General features: G+C 44.7%; 1 protein-coding gene across 1 annotated transcript in view; it reads right to left on the minus strand.

Moving 5' to 3' along the window:
* Positions 1-1,013: 1,013 nt before the first annotated feature.
* Positions 1,014-18,994, minus strand: part of VWA5B1 (von Willebrand factor A domain containing 5B1) — a 917,148-nt gene continuing 899,167 nt past the window's right edge. The window contains exon 21 of the mRNA XM_069242250.1: positions 1,014-3,307. Coding sequence (XP_069098351.1) covers positions 2,555-3,307 — 753 coding nt within the window. The 3' untranslated portion in view covers positions 1,014-2,554. The remainder of the gene's footprint in view (positions 3,308-18,994) is intronic.

Genomic DNA, 18,994 nt, shown 5'->3' on the forward strand with positions numbered 1-18,994 from the left:
CACAATCACTTCAAATACTGGACGTCAGGGACACATTTGCAAACACTTGGGGCAATACACAGTCGCCAAAAAAATCACAAAACCAAAGCGCAAGGCAAACTCAAGGGGGGTAACAGAATTTCCAATACGGTCACGTGATATATATCTACAAAGGCCCTCTCTTGTCAATGGAGCCACAAAATAAAAGGTGTGCGACTGAGAGCAGTGTCAATTGCAGCATTTCCCTCTCTACATCCAGACTCAGTAAATGGTCTGCCGGAATATATTGATATACAAGAAGTATGTGTTAATCTCCTGTGGGCCTAAGTTGCTACTTAAGCAACACATCTGATGTTTAACAGGAGCAGAGAGGTGAGGGCAGTAAGGCTAAACTGGGGGTGCAGGAGCACAGTGGTGGAGCATTAAGATTGAATCTAATGGCCTGCGTTGAAAGCTGGAGACAAATGTTTAAAGGGATAGGTAACCAGGGGTGTGTGGATCCTGACTTTACAGCTGCGGGGGCAACAGCAAAGAGTTTGGATGGTAAGGTGGAATCTCATCATGAGTTGGTTCACTTTAATAAATAAGGAACACAGTCCTGTGGACAGTAAACCGAAATATGAGGGGTGCACATTTTTCAACATGGCAGTACTGTAGTAAAGGCAAGTTGACATTTAACAGCGAATCAAACGTGATTTTTAATGAGATCTGCACTGGACCGTAATAATTGTTGGAATGGCATATTAGGAAATTGCATAAAAATAAAAAAAAAAGAGGATTAGGCCCTCCAAATATATAGTAAGATGAGAGCTATGATGAAGATGAACATAGAGTAGGAAGTGAGGTAAAGGTGAGGTCTGAGGGTTGCAGGACAAGGGAAGGTTGGAATTAGGGACTGAGGCCCATATTTATACTTTTTTAGCGCCGCGTTTGCGTCATTTTTTGACGCAAAATCGGCGCAAACTTCAAAATACTTGTATTTTGTAAGTTTGCGCTGATTTTGCGTCAAAAAGCGGCGCAAATGCGGCGCTAACAAAGTATAAATATGGGCCTGAATGTGTTGTGTGGAAGCAAAAAGACATGACAAGAAGGCTGAATTTGAGGGGTTCAAGGATGGAGATGTTGGTAAAATGGAACATGTATCTGGGAGGTGAGGGGGAAGAGAGGTGTGACGTTGGTCAGATGCAGAAAACCGACAGTAGAAAGTGATGTATCAGATAAGAGCAGGAAAAGGAAGGCAGATAAACTACATGCAGAATGTGAAAGATTCAAGAGCCGAAAAGTGAGGGACACAGAGACTGAAAGAGATGGATGCAGGGACAGTAACATGGTACCTTTAAGGATGAATTTGGGACCTGCAGAGTGAAAGAGTGAGGAACCCTGCAATTGGGTTTTAGGGGTTCAGGAAGAGGGTAGCATGACAACAAGGCTGGGTATGAAGGGAGGAACGGGGGTAAGTGTGAGGAAACGTCGTATGAGGTGAAAGAGCAGTAAAGTGGAGGTAGGAAGGTGTAATCTGAGAGCACCCAAGAAGAAAAGTAGAATAGAAAAGGTTGAATCTGATGTGTTCAGGGTAGGTGAGGGCAGAAGGCATTTTACTCAGGGAGTGCAGTAGCACAGGGCTACTGAAATAGCGGTAGAATTCGAGAGGGTCAAAAACTGTGCCTGCTAGGATTGTTTTAATGCATAGAACCTTTCAGCTTTCGGGATTATTTTACCAGACACCTCGATCCGCTGCTCATCCCGCACAAACCCACAAACTTCGAATACGTTTTTGTAAGACACTTAGGCAGCCCTCTCCAGGACACCCATAGCAAACACAGCACTGCATGCAGCACTGCACACACCAACTACGATGCAGCAGGACACACTCACCAACCATGGTGCTGCATGCAACAGGCACATACATATCAAAGAAGGCACTGCATGCAGCAAGCCACACACCAACCACAGTGCTGCATGCAGCAGGTGACAAATGCCAACCACAGTGCTGCATGCAGTGGGGCACATGAAACAATCAAGACAGAGCATGCCACTGGGCATGCCTGCCAGCCAATTTGCCCCAAGCAGAAGGTCACACACCAACCAGAGCACTAAATGTGTAGGGCATATGAATACTTTCGTGCCCCACACACTGGCACCATGCCAGCCCAGGCAGAAGTCTTCAGCTTCTACTTCACGCTTGACACCTCTACCTTACGGCAGTGATCTTGAGGAACCGGCAGGGTATCTAGCTTTACAGCAAGTCCGTTTTGTTGACCTTAGTTGTCAGAGTAATTGGGGCAGACACAGTGCAAACTTAGATTAAAGCTCGTAATCTTAGTTTTAAAATGCCACCTTTTCTTAAATCTCATTGTCTAGATATGTCTCTCCTTGGAGTGAGATTTGTTGAAAGTGCTGTTGGAGATGCAACTGGAAGAGCCTCCATCACCTAACACCACATAACAACTGGTGGCTCAGTCATAATAACATGGGTATACACCATTTTAAGACTATATACTACCCTGTCTTTTTCATAGGGCTTTCCACCACCACAATTTATCCTTTCAATATTTCCTGGCTTTATTTACTCCACCTAAACACTGTTGGGATTGTAGCACAGAACGTTGAACTGCAGGTTCTCATCCCAGTGTCTTAGCAGTACAAAGAGCTGCTGGGCTGCAGACTTCACCGTTGATAAGCTGCGGCCCTCTGGGACCTGCTGCCCTTCGAGCCACATGCAGGCCTTTGCTGCTACCAACTCCCACTCAATGAAGTAAGCGGCTGAGCTGTGTTCAAGCCAGGCCAGTGCCACAGCAGTGGCCCAGAGGGTTCCTTCAGGGTCAGCACTTGGCTGATGCATTATGGTTTCCATCATGGCCTGCATCTCACTGCTCTCATTTTCAGAACCACGGCCACTGTCTGCAAGGGAGGAGGGTGATGTGCGTGTGCTTTCTGGAGAGGAAAAACGTCTGATGGTGATGGCAGGTGGAGACAGCTCATTTTCTGACTTCAGTGCCTTTGACACATGTTCCACTGCGCTGCCTGACAGGTGTCGCATTCGTAAAGGTTCATCTTTACTTTCATCATGTCCGTTCTGTGTGTTGAAAGAAAGGTCCGCCTCTGGTGTCAAAAACTGGCTGGTGACCCCTGGGCTTCGTGGTTCAGCATGAGTACCAGTCTTCTTGGTGCTGAAGGAGCTGGAAGATGAACTGTGGGAGATGGGACTGAGGGCTGCACGGTGGCAGCTGAAAGGAGACGTCCATTTCAGCTTTTCCAGTGGAATATTAATGGCATCTGAGAAGGTTTGATTCAGAAGAAAAGCACCGCAGGCCAACTGCAGAGAGACCTGAGAAAGAGAAGACATAGTGAGAAATTGCGGGATCTAGAATACAGAATAACAAGAAAATGCTGCAATTGCTTTGATGTATACATAAAGCGATAATGTGAGGAGTACCTCTAGTGTCCAGAAAAAAATGAGAAAGTATTAACGGGCTCATTTGCAAGCTGGGGAGCAGAGTGTGAAGCATACCCCGTAATCAACCTTTCATAGAAAGATCTCTTCAAAGAGTACCATACCTGACTGCCTTCTGGTTCAGAGGAATGAAGGAGGACGAAGAAAGACGGGTGTCAATGGAAAGAATGTTCCAAAAATCAGACACAGGGGTCAGATAGGGTAACCATTAAAGGAAATAATTGAAAGGAGATGAAATGAGGTAGAGCAAAAGATACAAAAAGTAATTAAGTAAGTGGCATACATTCTGGTGTGAATTGAGGCAAAGTATAATAAGTGCTGCTAAATCCCTTTACCATCCATCAATATCTAAATTATGCACAAAAGCAGTGGCAAAACAAAGGCCCCCACAGCCCCCTCGGTACACTGTGCACAGGTGGCATTCCCCTGACTGGGTCCGGGGGGGGGGCCTCTACAGGTACATTGTAGAGGGGCCCGTTAAATTACCATACCATGACACCTAAGCTTGGACCCAGCTATATTTAATTCAGACTTGACCCTGCTCCTGTGGAAACAGTCCAGTCTGAACTGCTAGACTGGGTCCTCCCCGAACCGGTATACAAATGACCCAGGACCGGTTTTGCCCTAGATAAGACTCGTCTGCTAGGTATAGCCTGACTCCAGTGACACACTGTGCATGGGACCCAGGTCCGGGCATACTTGTCCCACTTAGATCAACACACTAAAGTATACAAAAAAAGATGGATGGAATACTTGAATTAATCTCAGCCACTGGTAATTATCTGGGCAGCATTCCAGTCTATCGCTATTTTGCATACCATGCCACTTCAGTTTGGACCCAGATATGTGCAACACAGTCCTGACCCTGCTCCAATAGGAACAGTGCAGCCTGAAGTACCACGACCTCCCTGAACCGGAAAAAAGTAACCTAGGACCAGTGTCACCCTAATCAGGGCTCATCATTCAGGTATATCTTGATTCCAGTGACACAGTATGCACAGGACCCATGTCTGGGCATACCAGTTATGCTCATAGATGAATGGCTTTAATTAATTTCAGCCATCTGTGATTAGTAGGGGCTGTATCCCAATCAATCAATATTTTGCACACCATGCCATCTCAATTTGGACCCAGCCATAATAAAATCAGTCTTGACCCTGCTCCAATGGGATCAGTGCAGTCCAATCCAAATTGCAGGGCCAGGTCCTCCCTGAAGTGGAATACAGCAAACCATGACCCGTTTCACTCTAGTTTTTCTCTAATTAGGGTTAATCAGGTTAAAACCGGTCACTGGTTGCTTGAGTGCCGGTTCAGTGAGGACTTGGTCTGGCAGCTCGGGCTGCTGTTCCCATTGGAGCAAGGTCAATTCTGATTTGTATATGGCTGGGTACAAACTGAGGAGGCACAGTGGGTAAAAAATGATGGATTGGGATGCAGCCGCGAGTGATTGTAAGTGCTTTAAATTTATTCAAGCATTCCATTCATCACTTTGCTGTTTATGCAGGCATCATTATCTAGCCAGGTCAATTTAAGTATTTATAGACACTTACATGTGGTTTCTTTTGCAAGGCCTACATTACATCTTTACATAACAAACATATGACGATTTTCATAAACTCCATTCTGAGTTTTAGTTCCACTTGTACTTTCCTTTGGACCATGCAACTGCCAATATTCTGAAATTTGAGAAAACGACTGCCAGGTTTATGGAAATAATCGACCCATATATTAACAACTTTAATTTCCCAGAAAAATAATGTGCATTGCACTGCTCAGAATTCTATGGCCTCTTCACAATCTTGTCCGTCTTCCACTTTTCCAACTTGCTGAGATAAGGCAGCACCGCGAATGTGGTAGAATGTAGGGAGCAGGGGCTACAGGCCGCAATCCACCCTTTAGAGCTCATTCATAGTCCTTCCCTGATTCAGAGGTAACTGTCTCTCAGTAGACAAGCAAGCCAGAACGGGGAGGATGGCATGCCTATCAATTGACCAGGCTGGATGAAAACATAGGTGAAGTTACTCATGCACTCTCTCTAATCTCCTACAGATGTATGTCAAAATATTATCTCCAAAATATTAACCATCTATTTATTGTGGACACAATATAGAGGACCAAAATATGGAGAAGAAAAATGCATATATATAGGTAAGAATGGATTTACTATTCTTAACTCCACATCTACATACATTGAAGGTAAATGCACTAACCATTTTTTGGTCCCCAATATTTTTCCCACAGAATTAAGGCTGGAGTCAGTATTTTGATGGACTTTCCCTCCTATATTGGTGAATCAAAAGAATAAGCAATGTAGACAAGATGGCTAGGGTATTCACAGGTCCAGCGCATGTAATTGCTAGTGCAAGAATTTATTTGATATTTTCGGAGCTAAGAAATATTTCAACAAATGTTTTAGAAATTGTAATACAGAAATAAGATATGATTTTTTGATATAAACTTGTGTAACGGTCTTCCACTCCGGCAACAAGAACTCAAGAAGAAATGTCAAAGGAAGATTGGAAACCAAGAAATTTAAATATTGTAGGAGGGTCAAATAATCCTTTACATAGCAGCCTTAACCATCTGGAACTCAGTGTTAGTTCACCTAAGATGTACAAAAGACCACCATCAAAACTTTAAAGCCCTAATTTAGAGTTTTCACTTTTAGACTCCACCGCTTTCTCCCATGATGAAGGAGTAATTGCTTTTTTTATCCTGCTTTGGTTTTTTGTTTTTAAAAATAAAAAAAGATATTGAAAGTGTGCTGTGCAGCATAGTCATCTTGATGGAGCCGCATGGCACATTTCATTGCATTGTTAAGAACTACTGTGACAGCGGGTCCTGCCAATGTAAGAGATGTTTGCATTCCTTTTCCCATCTCACCTCTCTATGGACCACTCCTTTCAATTATAGCTCTGTTCCTTTTGTGTCTTATCTTTTCACTGCGTCCCACCTTTAGTGTAATCATGTGGCCAATTTGTTCTTTCTGCTTTATTTTCCTATTTCCCACAGTCTCTGATGTAGCAAATTCTTTCTTGCATTCCCTCCATATTTATGTTTCCCAGCCAACCCCACTATAGTCACATCTTTCCCTCTCTTCCGAGGACTTCACATTTCTGTAGTTCTTGCATTTATTTACCGGTCAGCTATCTTCTTGCCTCATTGCTATTTATTTTTCTCTTTTTTATCTATTGCAGCTTAGATCAAGTTTTTAGTATTTTATTCTCTGACTTCTAAAGAATTGACATTTTACCAATGTTTTATGTTCACTAGCTGACATTGGGTTTAGTTTTATGATGAGTCCACTGTAAGGGATCGCTATGCAACACAATGTTTTTCTGACATACAGCACTCTGACACCTCATGGGTTGAGATGTGCTTTGTAAAAATGACAAATAAGGGTGAATGGCCAGTGCCAGAGTGAGCACAGAGCTCTAGCAGTGGGCTCCTCCTAGATGACACTATACTGGCTTTAATATGTTAACATACCCAGTGAAGTGAATAACATCTGTGTTGAATATGAGAACAACTGAGGGCTACTGAGGCAACTGCTCTGGTCCTGGAGTACAAGGAAAAGACTCACAGGCCTCTGTTAAGCTGTCCCACCTCCCACTAACCCACTCACATCCAGCCTAGTGGCCATGTAGGGTCTCAATTGTTTGAGTGAGGCTGGACTACCCGACCTCGGGAAGAGACGAGAGGGGTGCTTGAAAAGAGAATGGCAGGGAATTTTCAGCTTGGAGCTGCTACCTCTGTAATTTGATGGTGTTTGTCCAACCACTATCCATGAAGGCAGTAGAGAGCCGCAGACTGTAGGAACATCTCCACTCTAGCTTGGAGAAAAACAGGGAATTTACTAAAACATTCTTCGCTGAGGTGAATGTCTTGGATGGAGAGATGGCTTACAAAAAGAATGACCCTCAACCTCTGCCAAAAGGGGGGCTACAAGGCAGTCTGTCAGATTGGCAGACCAATATGAGTAAGGTGTTTGCTAACCAACTACACAGCGTAGAAACAAAAATTACAGTGGAAATCACTGATATTGCAGAGAATATGCAACCAAATTGGCAAAAAAGTCAAGATTAATTAGGAGCACATTTCAACCCGATCAATGCCCGCAAAAAAACTTAAACATAAGCATCAAAAAGGGAACTGTTAGAATATGAATTGTGAAGAGGTCAACCGAAACCTGGGAGGTGGAGACCTGCGTTTTAATTATTTACAATATATCCCATGAGATGGTAATCAAGATATTTGCATTATGGTATTCTCAATATTGCGTGCTCCCAGAGAATCACTGAGTGCCTGTCCTAAGAATGTAATAAACAAATTTCCTTTTAATGGATAAAGGATAATATCCTAAGAGAAGCAAGGAAATGAGAATTGACAACCTTCAATGACAATAGGATTCAGCTATATCAAGACCTCTCGCAGTATACTCTTAATGGAAAGCTCTGAACCCAATCACAAAAAAAAAACAGCAGTGGTAAATCAAATACTGTTGGGTATACCCATTTGCTATCTCACTTCGGTTGAACTCTAACTAGCACGTCATTTGACTTTCTGAGGTGGATCTGTTGATAATAGACCTGACAAAGGAGAATGATCAAGTAGCAGATCTGAAAATGGCAAAAATGCCCCCCTAAATCAAAAGCAAGGTGGCACTATGCCAGGGAAGATTGAGCGAGTATCACCTTTCTGTCACTTCCAATGTGACGATGATACTTCTAATAACTAAATTTCTTTTTTTTGTTTACAGTATTTGAAACCTAAGTTGCTCTTCATAATTTCAGCATATTTTATTGATTTTCTGGTATTATTATGCATATTATACAAATAAATTATTAATGGATCAAACATTTACCCAGCAATAGCTGTAAGATCGTGCAGATTGACATCATTAGATTTAAGATCTAACTTCCTCCTACAATATTTTTGCAATTATTCATCTAGGCTCATACCTCTTAAGCAACTGTGAACCAAAAACAACCGAATGTCGTGGGTTCCTGACAATGTAGATTAATTTCTGACTCTCTACTAAGCCTTTTTGTACTCCATTCGTCCAATTTTAGATTTTTTCTCTGGCAGCGAACAGACTCCACAGCAGAATATCAAGTGTATTACAAAAACACTGAGGGGCATATTCATGAGTTGATTTGCATTACATATGCACTACTGTACAATTGTATATGTGTGACACAAACCTTACTTGTGATTTATGAAGACAAGCAAGGCCACTTTGTGTGCCCCTCAGTGCTCCATAAATCTGCAGTAAGAAAATGCAGCGCAAACCACTACGCTGCCTTTACTCTGCCCTGGGATGGCTTTCCATGGGCATTGCATGGATATTCCAATGCAACTCACATGTTTTTGACACATTCCCGTATTTACCAGAAGTAGTGGACCTTGTAATGCACCAAAAAGAGACACCTCCTCAGTGGAGGCGTAACAAGGTGAAATATTTTATTTCTCCTTGTTAAGTCCTCTTTCTATGTGTGCCGCATGTTGCAGCACCCATAAAATGAGATAAGGAATATGCCTCTCAGGGTGGCTTTTGTGCAGGAAGGTGTTTCTTCCTGCACACAAAAAATCCAGCATGCAATACAGGCACCCTTGCAACATGGTGCAAGGCTGCCTGTGTTGGCGCTAGGCAGCCCATTGTGCACCAGTGCTGGGGAAAGGACAGGACTGTGCCATATTGTAATAAATATGGTGCTTTCCTGCCCTTTCCCTGTAACGCAGCGCAGCACGGTATGGTGACCATTTCCTGATTTTACAGCTAGTGGCCTATGTTATTTGATAAGTTCATAGGAGTGCTGTTTAATCCTTACAAGTGCTCTTCCAATACACTGGGCATATAGTAGGTTCAGTGGACCTCTTAAGGTTGTAACTGATCAAAGCACAGCTATTGTACCTTCCATCTTGTAGTGTTCTCCCTATTCTCCATGGTCTTGTTCTGATCTTTATTTTGTTAATATTCAAGTTTATTGCCGATTGATGTTAACTACTGCACAATTTCCCCTTATTACTGCTTTGAAAGCATCTCATAACATATTACTGACCACCTCCACCTTATCATTCATACCGAAAATGTGCTCAGTGTACAGGTCTATATCCCCAGTAAATCCTGATCTCAAAATATTTACTAACATTTTGGCCACTCATTAAAAATGAAGGCCCTGATTACGAGGTTGGTGGATGGGTACACCTGTCTGCCAAACTCCCGACAAGATGGTCCCCACTCTAGTGGCGACCTCCCAGCCAGACCCATTATGACTTTCCTGCTGGGCTGACTAGCGGAAACAAAAGTTTCTGCTGGTCAGCCCAGTGGGAAAGCGGTGGCAGCATTACAAGGGTGGTGGGCAGGGGGACATCTGCACTGCCCATGCCATGGGCAGTGCATGGGCCCCTTGTGGCCATCTGCACCTATTCTCCACCTGCCTTTTGCTGGTGGTGAAACCACCATGAAAAGGCTGGCAGAGAAAATTTGTAATCAGGCGGACAGCGCTGAGGTCAGCGTCGCACTGGCTGATTGCAACCTGCACCCACCGTGAGCCTGTCAGGATCTTTGATCCCGGCAGAGATGGTGGTATGTTGGCGGGGCTGCCCGTCAACCTCATAATGTGGCGGTTGGACCACCACAACTGTGGCAGACCAACAGCCACTGCGAGTGTGGCGGTCCGAGGACTGCCAATTTTGTAATCGGGCTCTATATGCCCTTTTGAACAGGTTCAGTCTGGGTTTATAAAACACAGACAAACATTTGCTAATATTAATTGGGTTATACATCTAGTGAAGAAAACCATCATATGCAAAATTACATGGTCTTACTATTCCTTGATGCCAAAAAGCTGTTTTGCTGGGTTGATTGATAGTTTCTTCATTAGGCCCTTATTAAAATGGGTTCTGGTCCAAATAAGCAAAAATATATCTGAGTGAGTAACACAATTTCCGTAACCACATCAATGATTAGTAATAAAAAATCAGAAGCTTTCATACTAGAATGGGGGGTGAGACATGGATGCCCCTTTTTACCCCACCCTGTTTGCCTTGAGAGTTGAACCACTGGCCCTAAAATAAAAAGGTGCTTGTAGGACAAAGGGTGACAAATTGGCTTGACACAGAGGGAACTTTTGCCTATGATGTTCTGCTCACTTTGATGAATCCTGGTGAATCCTGCTCGGGGTGTCCAGAGCACTATAGAGTGATATCAGGGTTTAAAATTAATTCTCCATCTCTTTTCAATGGGCAAAAATAGAATACAATACAAAGGCATTTATATTATTCCCACAGTGAAGTATCTTGATAAAATACCCCGCAGAAAATCAACATCAAGCAAAATCTTCAATGGTCCCCCTTACTTATTTTAATTTCTGAAAAGAGTAGTGACTCTGAAAATGAACTGCTCATCTTTTATACCATTTTCAAGCTCTAGTAGTGGCTTTTGTGAGGTGGGATATGCTCCAGCTACACTCAGCTTGTGCTCCGTTCATATGGGAAGACAGAAGGCCCAGAGTATCTACAAAATGAATGCAGGCTGGTAAAAATGGGTGGCAGACTAGGATTGCGTAACAATGAAAATTATTATGGGTCAGCCCACCTAGGATGGCCTTTGGGTGGACCCTGTGTGAAACTGAAAAACATCGGGTACTCATTGAGAGATAATTTTTGGGCACTCTATTCTGAAACCTATTGTGGCTGCTGAGATACAGTAACCCTGCTATAGTCTTTTTTTCAGACATAATACCTGTCATAGAAGTATGGGACACGTAGCAAAATCCTAGGATCACAAAATTCCCTTCACTTTCATATTGGTACACTACAATCCAGATTTTACACCACCACTGATGGGTACACTTCATATAATGGAGGGAGAAGGGATGTCGCACCCAAAGGAAATCTCTTTCACTGAGGGAAAATTAAATAATTTCCATCTTAACAAAAAACTTTGTTTCTAGATAAGGAGATATTACAAATGTGATCTCATCTGGGTTCTCTTCCTCACTAACAAGGATGTGGGAGTAAGAGATCTGACTCTATTTGAATAGCTCTTTAGAAATACTGACACAGCAAAACGTTTTACTTCTAATATTTGAGAAATTTTAGAAAATATGCATAGTCCTTCAAAATGGTCCTACGTATCTTTGTGGAAAAGAGCACTGGGTACAGGAAAATCTCAGGAACAATGGAACACAATTTGAAGAGACAGAAAACACAGAGTAGTGTCCAAAACTGAGAATCTTGATGAAAAAATATTGTCAGAATGGTATTTCCCCTTGTGAAAATTTTAAAATGCATGTATCTGAATCTGGATAACAGTCTGGAGACAATGTGGAGGGTAGAACAATTAGACATGTGTAGAGGTTGTGTCATTAAATGTAACATTTTATATGGAGGCATCAATACAATATTTGACAAAAATTGAGATGTCCTATTATGTCTGATCCAGCTATTGTGTTACCTATATTGTTGGGAACCATGAAAGCCATAGCAGCTAAAAATAGGAGTTTTCACTCCCCTCTAATGTCGACTGGTCAAATTGAGTATAGTAATTCATAGCAATGGAAATGTTGACTTCTGGATTGAACATTGAGTGACACCAATTTGAAAAGCTTTGGATGCCACCTTTTGACTTCTGTGGACTCCACTTTATCATTACTGGAACCTGGGGACCCCCACTGAATCATTATTGGAATCCAGGGACACCCCCCACTTATTATTTCTGAAAGCTGGAGACCTAATCTGTTAAAAGTATTTAATTTTCTGAGCAGTCGCGGACCCCCTGAGGAGGCTGCGCGGACCCCCAGGGGTCCCCGGACCATAGGTTGGGAACCACTGATCTATACCTTCCGATAGTATTCCCACAAGCTTCCTGAGTGCATATGCATGCTTAGTTATGGTATCAGGATACGGTAACAAAAGTTACGTTTAAAACAAATATTGTGCCCTAAATATAGTTCTCAACAATAATGCCATATTGGAATCAATAATTTAAATAATAAGAATAATCTAAACCCAATTGAACAATATTCTGGTAAATGATACCAAAAACATTTGAAATTTCAGTCAATCTATATTTTTGCTAAGAATATTCTGATCTACAACTGTGCAGTCACAGAAACTGTGTGTGCATCTCTTTTGCAATAATTCTAACTTCACCCCCCGATCACCAACCCGCGCCCCTACACTCCTCCAACTCACCCACCCACATGCTAACTACTGCAAAAATGAGGCTGTATCATGAAGAGCTGTGCTGTCTCAGTGTAGAGTCGAGAAGCTGTTGTTTTGTAGTTGAGGTGTCTAAAGTTAAAACATTTTTGCTAAGAATTTCTCTGAATTAATGCCTGAAATACATACTGTACAGCACAAGTCAGCAACAGTGAGCTGTGATTGCTTCTGTCTGTTTAAGAAATGTGCTGTTTAAAGTTCATTCATTGTTTGCATTGTCAGACAAATTGTGAATTATATGTATGAACTTTAGAAACCTCAAATGCAAAAATGCAAAGGCGTACAGCTCTTCATGGTACATCCCCTGGTTAGACCGGAAAACGAGACACTGCTAATTAGATATACGAAATGATACAGTAGTTTCAAAGTTGTGCCCATTCCCTCAAACCCTTTCGATATTTTGAAGGTATTGGAGATGATCCTAAAAATACTGAATCCAAAATTCGCAAACCATTTAAACTGTAATCTTTAGCGTTTGATGTCTCGTTCAGGAGTTAACACTGAGAACACCCTGCAGGTTTTAGTAAAAAACATAAATAATAGAATGACAGTACCTTTTTGGTTTACCTAATAAAAGAAAGCAAAAGTGTCCCAATCTTTATGTTGTCTATGTTTTGATTCCTGATTTCTATCTTTGTCTAAAAAATTCCAGGTACAGTTACTTATTTTCTCCATATTTAGGTCGAGGGAGCAAGCTCTCTGGCCTGTTGTAATCTATCTATTTTAACCACACCCACCACACGCCAATCTCTTTCACTCTTCATGGGCTTGCCTTTCAAAAATCCTTTGTTATCTTTGGTAAATGCTTTACAATTGTCCCTCCTTGGGGCGGTTTTGTTACCGCCTTGGACACTGACCCTGTTACATTGATAATTACACGTTTGCCCATACGTTTGACTGCAAGTGAACTTCTTTTTTTTGTGTGTCTCTCCTTCACGCTCATGGTCATGACCATGGCGCTTTGAATGGGCTTGCTTGTGTCAACTGTTTTACTTTTCATTTTCAATTTATGTGGCAAGAAAACTCCAGTTAGGAATTTACCACGCTAATAGCCCTAACTCTAGTAAACGCGAGGCTCATTGCATTGCAAATGCTTGTTTACATTTGTCACAGTGAGTACTTATGGAAAAATCTGATATCCCTTTGTATGGGAACACATGAGACCGTTGAAAATGAGAGTGGTTGAAATCGGTTGGACACATGCTGTAAGGTACTTTGAGTAGATGCACAGCATCTTCCTTGCGTTTTCTGATGAAACAATGTACAAGCTCATCAGTTAACGGACTGGCCAATTTTTAGACCATCGTGTTGGGGAGAAGGACTCAAAGGTATTCTACTTAGATTTTCAGAGCAGGTAGAAGTACTTATCAACATTGAGACAAGCTTAACAAAAAATCCATACCCACGTCCGGACAATGACTTCAGGAAGAATACAGAGATGCAGAATGCCATTGAAAAAAGTCTGTCCCAAAGCAGCTCCGTAGCAAGATTGGGAAGTACCACGCACTGTTTCACTTTGGTATAGACAATCTAAATGGTCGTACAACACCTGAATAAATCATCTCATTGTTCAAATTGAGAGATAGTGAGACAAGATATGGATAGATAGGGTACAAGTAACCATAGTGCGGTTAGTTTTCATTTCTTTTCTTGGTTAAGGCAGTAATGATAAATATATTCAACAATGCTGTGACACTGACGTCTAATGTAGGTCACCGTATCCACCATGTTCCGAAATCAGCTTTATGAATTATACCCGAATTATGGGCAATGGGACTGGTGCACCACATTTGTAAGATACACAGGTGTAGATCATCTGTCGAGGATGTAGCAGGTCTCCCTGACATTCATATGTTCTGTTTTCGATGGCTCTCTGGGTCCGCCTCAATCTTTCTGATTCTCTGATGGGCTTGTAAAATGTGGCATGAATACAGATTGGATTTTTAGGGAATAAGCAGCAACATCCTTTAAAGTAGCATCAATTTTGGAAACACACGCAGAGATGAATCTTTTACACTTGTTAAGGGGGTCTTGGGGGGGAACGCCGGCATCAGCAGTCTCCCCCCCGGGGAGTTTGCGAGAGGTGGTATGGCCCATTCGCGCCCTTTTTGGGCGCCGTTTGGGCTATACAGAAGCATTTTGGTAGTAGCCTAAGGCTACAAAATAAATACGGGATGACATTTTGGCTCGCCACCATTTTGTGGGCGAAGCTTCTGGCCAGTGGTCTAGCTTTGTGTTGTGGCGTAGTGGACAAGATTTAGTTAAGTGGTTGAGAGTGAGGCAGGTAGCGCAGGGAAGTACAATAATTTCAGAAGCAGACAGTGTTCAGTATTCATTGTGAGGGAGTAAAAGTGTAGTTATATTTAACGGGTATTAGCGAGGTGAAAGATTAGTGGCCGCAGCGGTACTTACCTGTGTGGTGGTGTACAGGCACGAGCGTGTTATACGGCAGTATGGACCAGCGAGTGATCCGCGCGATGGAGTTGTTGCGGGAGGCAGGGCGCCTCGATTTGATTGCAGCCCCTGCTGCTCGCCGCGAGCGTCCGGTGAGGAGGGCAGTGAGCGGGGTGGCGGCCGCGGTAGCGGCGTGTTCTCCACCGCGTGGTAGCCAGCAGGTGAGTGGGGCGGGTAGAGGGAGGGGCGGGAGGTTGGCCGCCGCATTCAAGGGGCGTGTTGTTGGGGGCGTGAGGAGGCAGCCGTGCCCTTTAGGGGCGAGGCGGCCTCAGGGAGACGGGAAACATGGAGCCGGGGGTGGGGCAGAAACACCTTCGGCCCAAATGCTGAAAAAGCAGAAGGGGCGGCGGCCTGCATTGTCGGGGGCGGGGGCACAGAGTGTGCTGGGTGCGGCACGCCCCGGGGGCGTGGAGCTGTCAGGTTGTCGCGCGAAGGGGGGGTTTCAAAAGGGAAAGGCAAGGAAAGGCTGTCTTTTGCGGGCAGTAATGACGACGGTATTACGGTGAGGGGGTGTGGGGGGCAGGATTTTTCCAATGATGGCATGCTGAGAGGTGGGAGGAGCAGGGCCGCAGTTTTCAAGAAAGGGGCAGGAGCGTTTTTGATGAGGGCCAAGTGGGGCATTTTGGAGAGGTGGGGGGGGGCGAGTCCAAGGAAGGGGCAGGAAGGGAGTTGAGTCACATCCTGGAATGGAGTGATGAGACAGAGCATGAGGATGAAGATGACATGGAGTAGGAGGTTGAGCACGATGGGATTACACTTAAGGTGCACCCCCCCACTCGTACCTACGGAGGGTTTAAAAAAGTAGGGGGGCCACCTGGGGGAAGTTAGCCAGGGTGATTCCGGTAGTGAGGAGGTTGGTGGACAAAGGGGGCCAGAGGATAGGCACAAGAGTCAGGGCTTAGATGACGACGTTTTGAGATATGTTGATGTGAGAGTTTTGCAGGGGTTCTCGTGTGGGAGCGAGGATGGGGACCCAGGCGAGCTTTTGACGGGCTCGAAACCCTGGGAGGAAGAAGCGAAGGCGGGGCCCAGTACGGCTAGCTGGACGGGACATCATCGTGGTGGTGAGGAGGTGCGAGCCAAGTTTGTAGTAAGACGGTGCCATGCTGGATCGTGTTCTGTGCCCACCAGTGGGATGGTGAGTAAAGGGAAGCGGCCTGGCTACGCATCACGACGGGAAGGGCCTCCAGCGGCTCTACGGCGACCCCGTATACCGGCGGCGCGAATGGAGGATATCATAAAAAAGGCTTGTTTTGGGGGTGTGATACAGGATACGGACAGTGAGGACACGGGGAGCGGGGAGAGTTTAGATTATGACGAGGACAGTGTAGAAGAAGGAGAGATTCGAGATGAGGAGGTTTGGTGGGCAGCGGGGGGGATGCTAATGTTGTACATCAGTCGTTGCAGGTGCCGGCTGAGTCGTTACGAGTGAGAAGCGAGGCAAGACGAACGGTTACGGAGCGGTCCCCGTTGTTGCAAAAAGGTAATGCACGCAAAGCGCTAAAGCAGGTTGGGGTGGCAGTGGGGACGGAAGATCACAAGGAGGTAATGGGGGAGAGGTTATACAAAGGGGTGTATGTTACGGATGTGGGAGTGGTTACAGATGACGTAAAGGAGGAGGTGAGTAAAGAAAGCACAGGTAAGGCTAAAGGGTATGTATCGGAGAAAGGTGGTGAGGAATTTGGTCCTGGTAAGGTCGGTGGTAAGCATAAGCGGCTGCCTTATATGAGGACGGCTAAACCTTTGGGCGCGCATCTCATGCCTGCAACAAAAGAAAAGATATGGAAAGGGGAGTATGTGGAGATGCTTAAATTGTTGCACAGGGAGGTTCGGGCAAAAGAGGGGTCAAAAGAAGAAGAATACGAACTGGAGAAGCGGCTAGGGTCCCAGTGACAATTGAGAATTGGACGGCGGCGTTTTTGATTTTCGCCAGTGTTTATTGCGAGCGTTATCCGGAACGGGCGGTGGCTTTATTCAAATATATGGATGCAATTAGGAAGGCATATTTGAATTATGGTGGATATTCATGGGCGCAATACGACGAAGAATTTTGAGCGCATATGGCGGCGGATGAGGAAGCGCAATGGGGCGAGATTGATACGGACTTGTGGCAGCATACGATGGGCCCAGCGAAATTCGGTAAAACTGTTTTTACGGCTAGCGGATTGCCAATCATTTATCGGCCCTTTCGAGATCGCCCCACCCAGGGTGGGGCCAATGTCACTAGCTCGAGCGAAAAAGGGGGATCTGGAGCAACAAGTTCAAGTTGGAAGAAATCTGGGGCATGCTGGGATTTTAACAAAGGGTTGTGCACAAGTGAATATTGTAAGTTTAAGCACGAATGCTCCAAGTGTGGGGGGAAACACGCTCTCACCAACTGCTTTGGGGGGAACAACGTCGGGCAACAGTTGTCGGCATCAGGAGGTAACTCCGCAGGGAATGCAGGGCAGCCCTAGGCCAGAGGGCAGGGCACTATGGGAAAAAGCTATTACGCCAATTAAGTTAGATAGGCTTCGGTACTGGACGAGTCGATATGGTCTTAAGGATCAAGGGCAATTGTTGCTGCGGGGGTTTTCTGAAGGTTTTGAGTTAGGATACACGGGACCGCGACAGCATCAGTGGGCGGGGAATTTGCGTTCCGTACGGGGAAAAGAAGAGATGGTGCGGCTCAAACTTGGGAAAGAAGTAACGGAGGGGAGAATGGAAGGCCTTTTTGCGGATTGGCCTTTGGATAATTTGATTGTGTCCCCTATTGGTGTGGTGCCCAAAAAGGAGCCTGGGCAATATCGGTTAATACATAATTTGTCATGGCCGGAAGGGGCGTCAGTTAATGATTTCATAACAGAGGAGTTTACAAAAGTGTCATATGCTTCGGTGGAAGTAGCAATGGCATTGGGACCGGGCACCCTTATGGCAAAGACGGACATAAAATCTGCTTTTCGACTACTGCCGGTGCACCCTCGAGATTTCAAACCGTTGGGCATTCAATTTCAAGGCAGCTGGTACGTTGACAAGGCGCTGCCCATGGGCTGTTTGAGCTCTTGCTTTCTATTTGAATGCTTCAGCACATTTTTGCAGTGGATTTTTGTGACGGTTACGGGGCATGCGTCGGTCACGCACTATTTGGATGATTTTTTCATCGCAGGACCTAAAGATTCAGAGTCCTGTGGAGTAGCGCTGCAGAGATTCCAAGCAATTATGGGGGACCTGGGTGCGCCCCTGGCCCCCGAAAAGACGGTGGGGCCCTGCACGACCTTGTCCTTTTTGGGCATAGAAGTTAATACTCGGGCCATGGTGGCGCGCTTGCCGAATGAAAAATGTTTGCACATGCTGGAGACGGTGCGGCATGTGGTGCAGAAGAAGAAAGTGACAGTGAGGGAAATTCAAGTGTTATTGGGCCATTTGAACTTTGCATGTAGGGTGGTGCGTGCAGGCAGGACTTTTTGCAGGCGTCTCGGTATGGCACTCTCAGGAGGTATTTTACTGCATCATCATGTACGGCTTAGTGCTGGAGTCAAAGAGGATTTGAGGATGTGGTGCGTATTCCTGGAGTCGTTTAATGCCATTCCGATTCAGGCATGGCCTTTATGTGATTGGGATGTGCAAATGTTTTCAGATGCGGTAGGGGCGTCGGGGTTTGGGATCTATTGGCAGGGCAAGTTTTGTGCGGAACGGTGGCCGGAGAAGTGGCGCACGGGGGGTCGGAGTATTGCATTTTTGGAGCTGTTTCCGTTGGTTGTGGCAGTGTGTTTATGGGGGCAGTGGTTGCAGCACAAGCATGTGTTATTTCGAGCGGACAACTTGGCAGTGGTACAGTGGTAAATAGGCAGTCAGCGAGGGAACCACAGGTGTTACAGCTTCTTTGAGTTTTTGTTTTGG

The sequence above is a fragment of the Pleurodeles waltl genome, chromosome 6 (genome assembly GCF_031143425.1).
Source record: "Pleurodeles waltl isolate 20211129_DDA chromosome 6, aPleWal1.hap1.20221129, whole genome shotgun sequence".
Taxonomy (NCBI): domain Eukaryota; kingdom Metazoa; phylum Chordata; class Amphibia; order Caudata; family Salamandridae; genus Pleurodeles; species Pleurodeles waltl.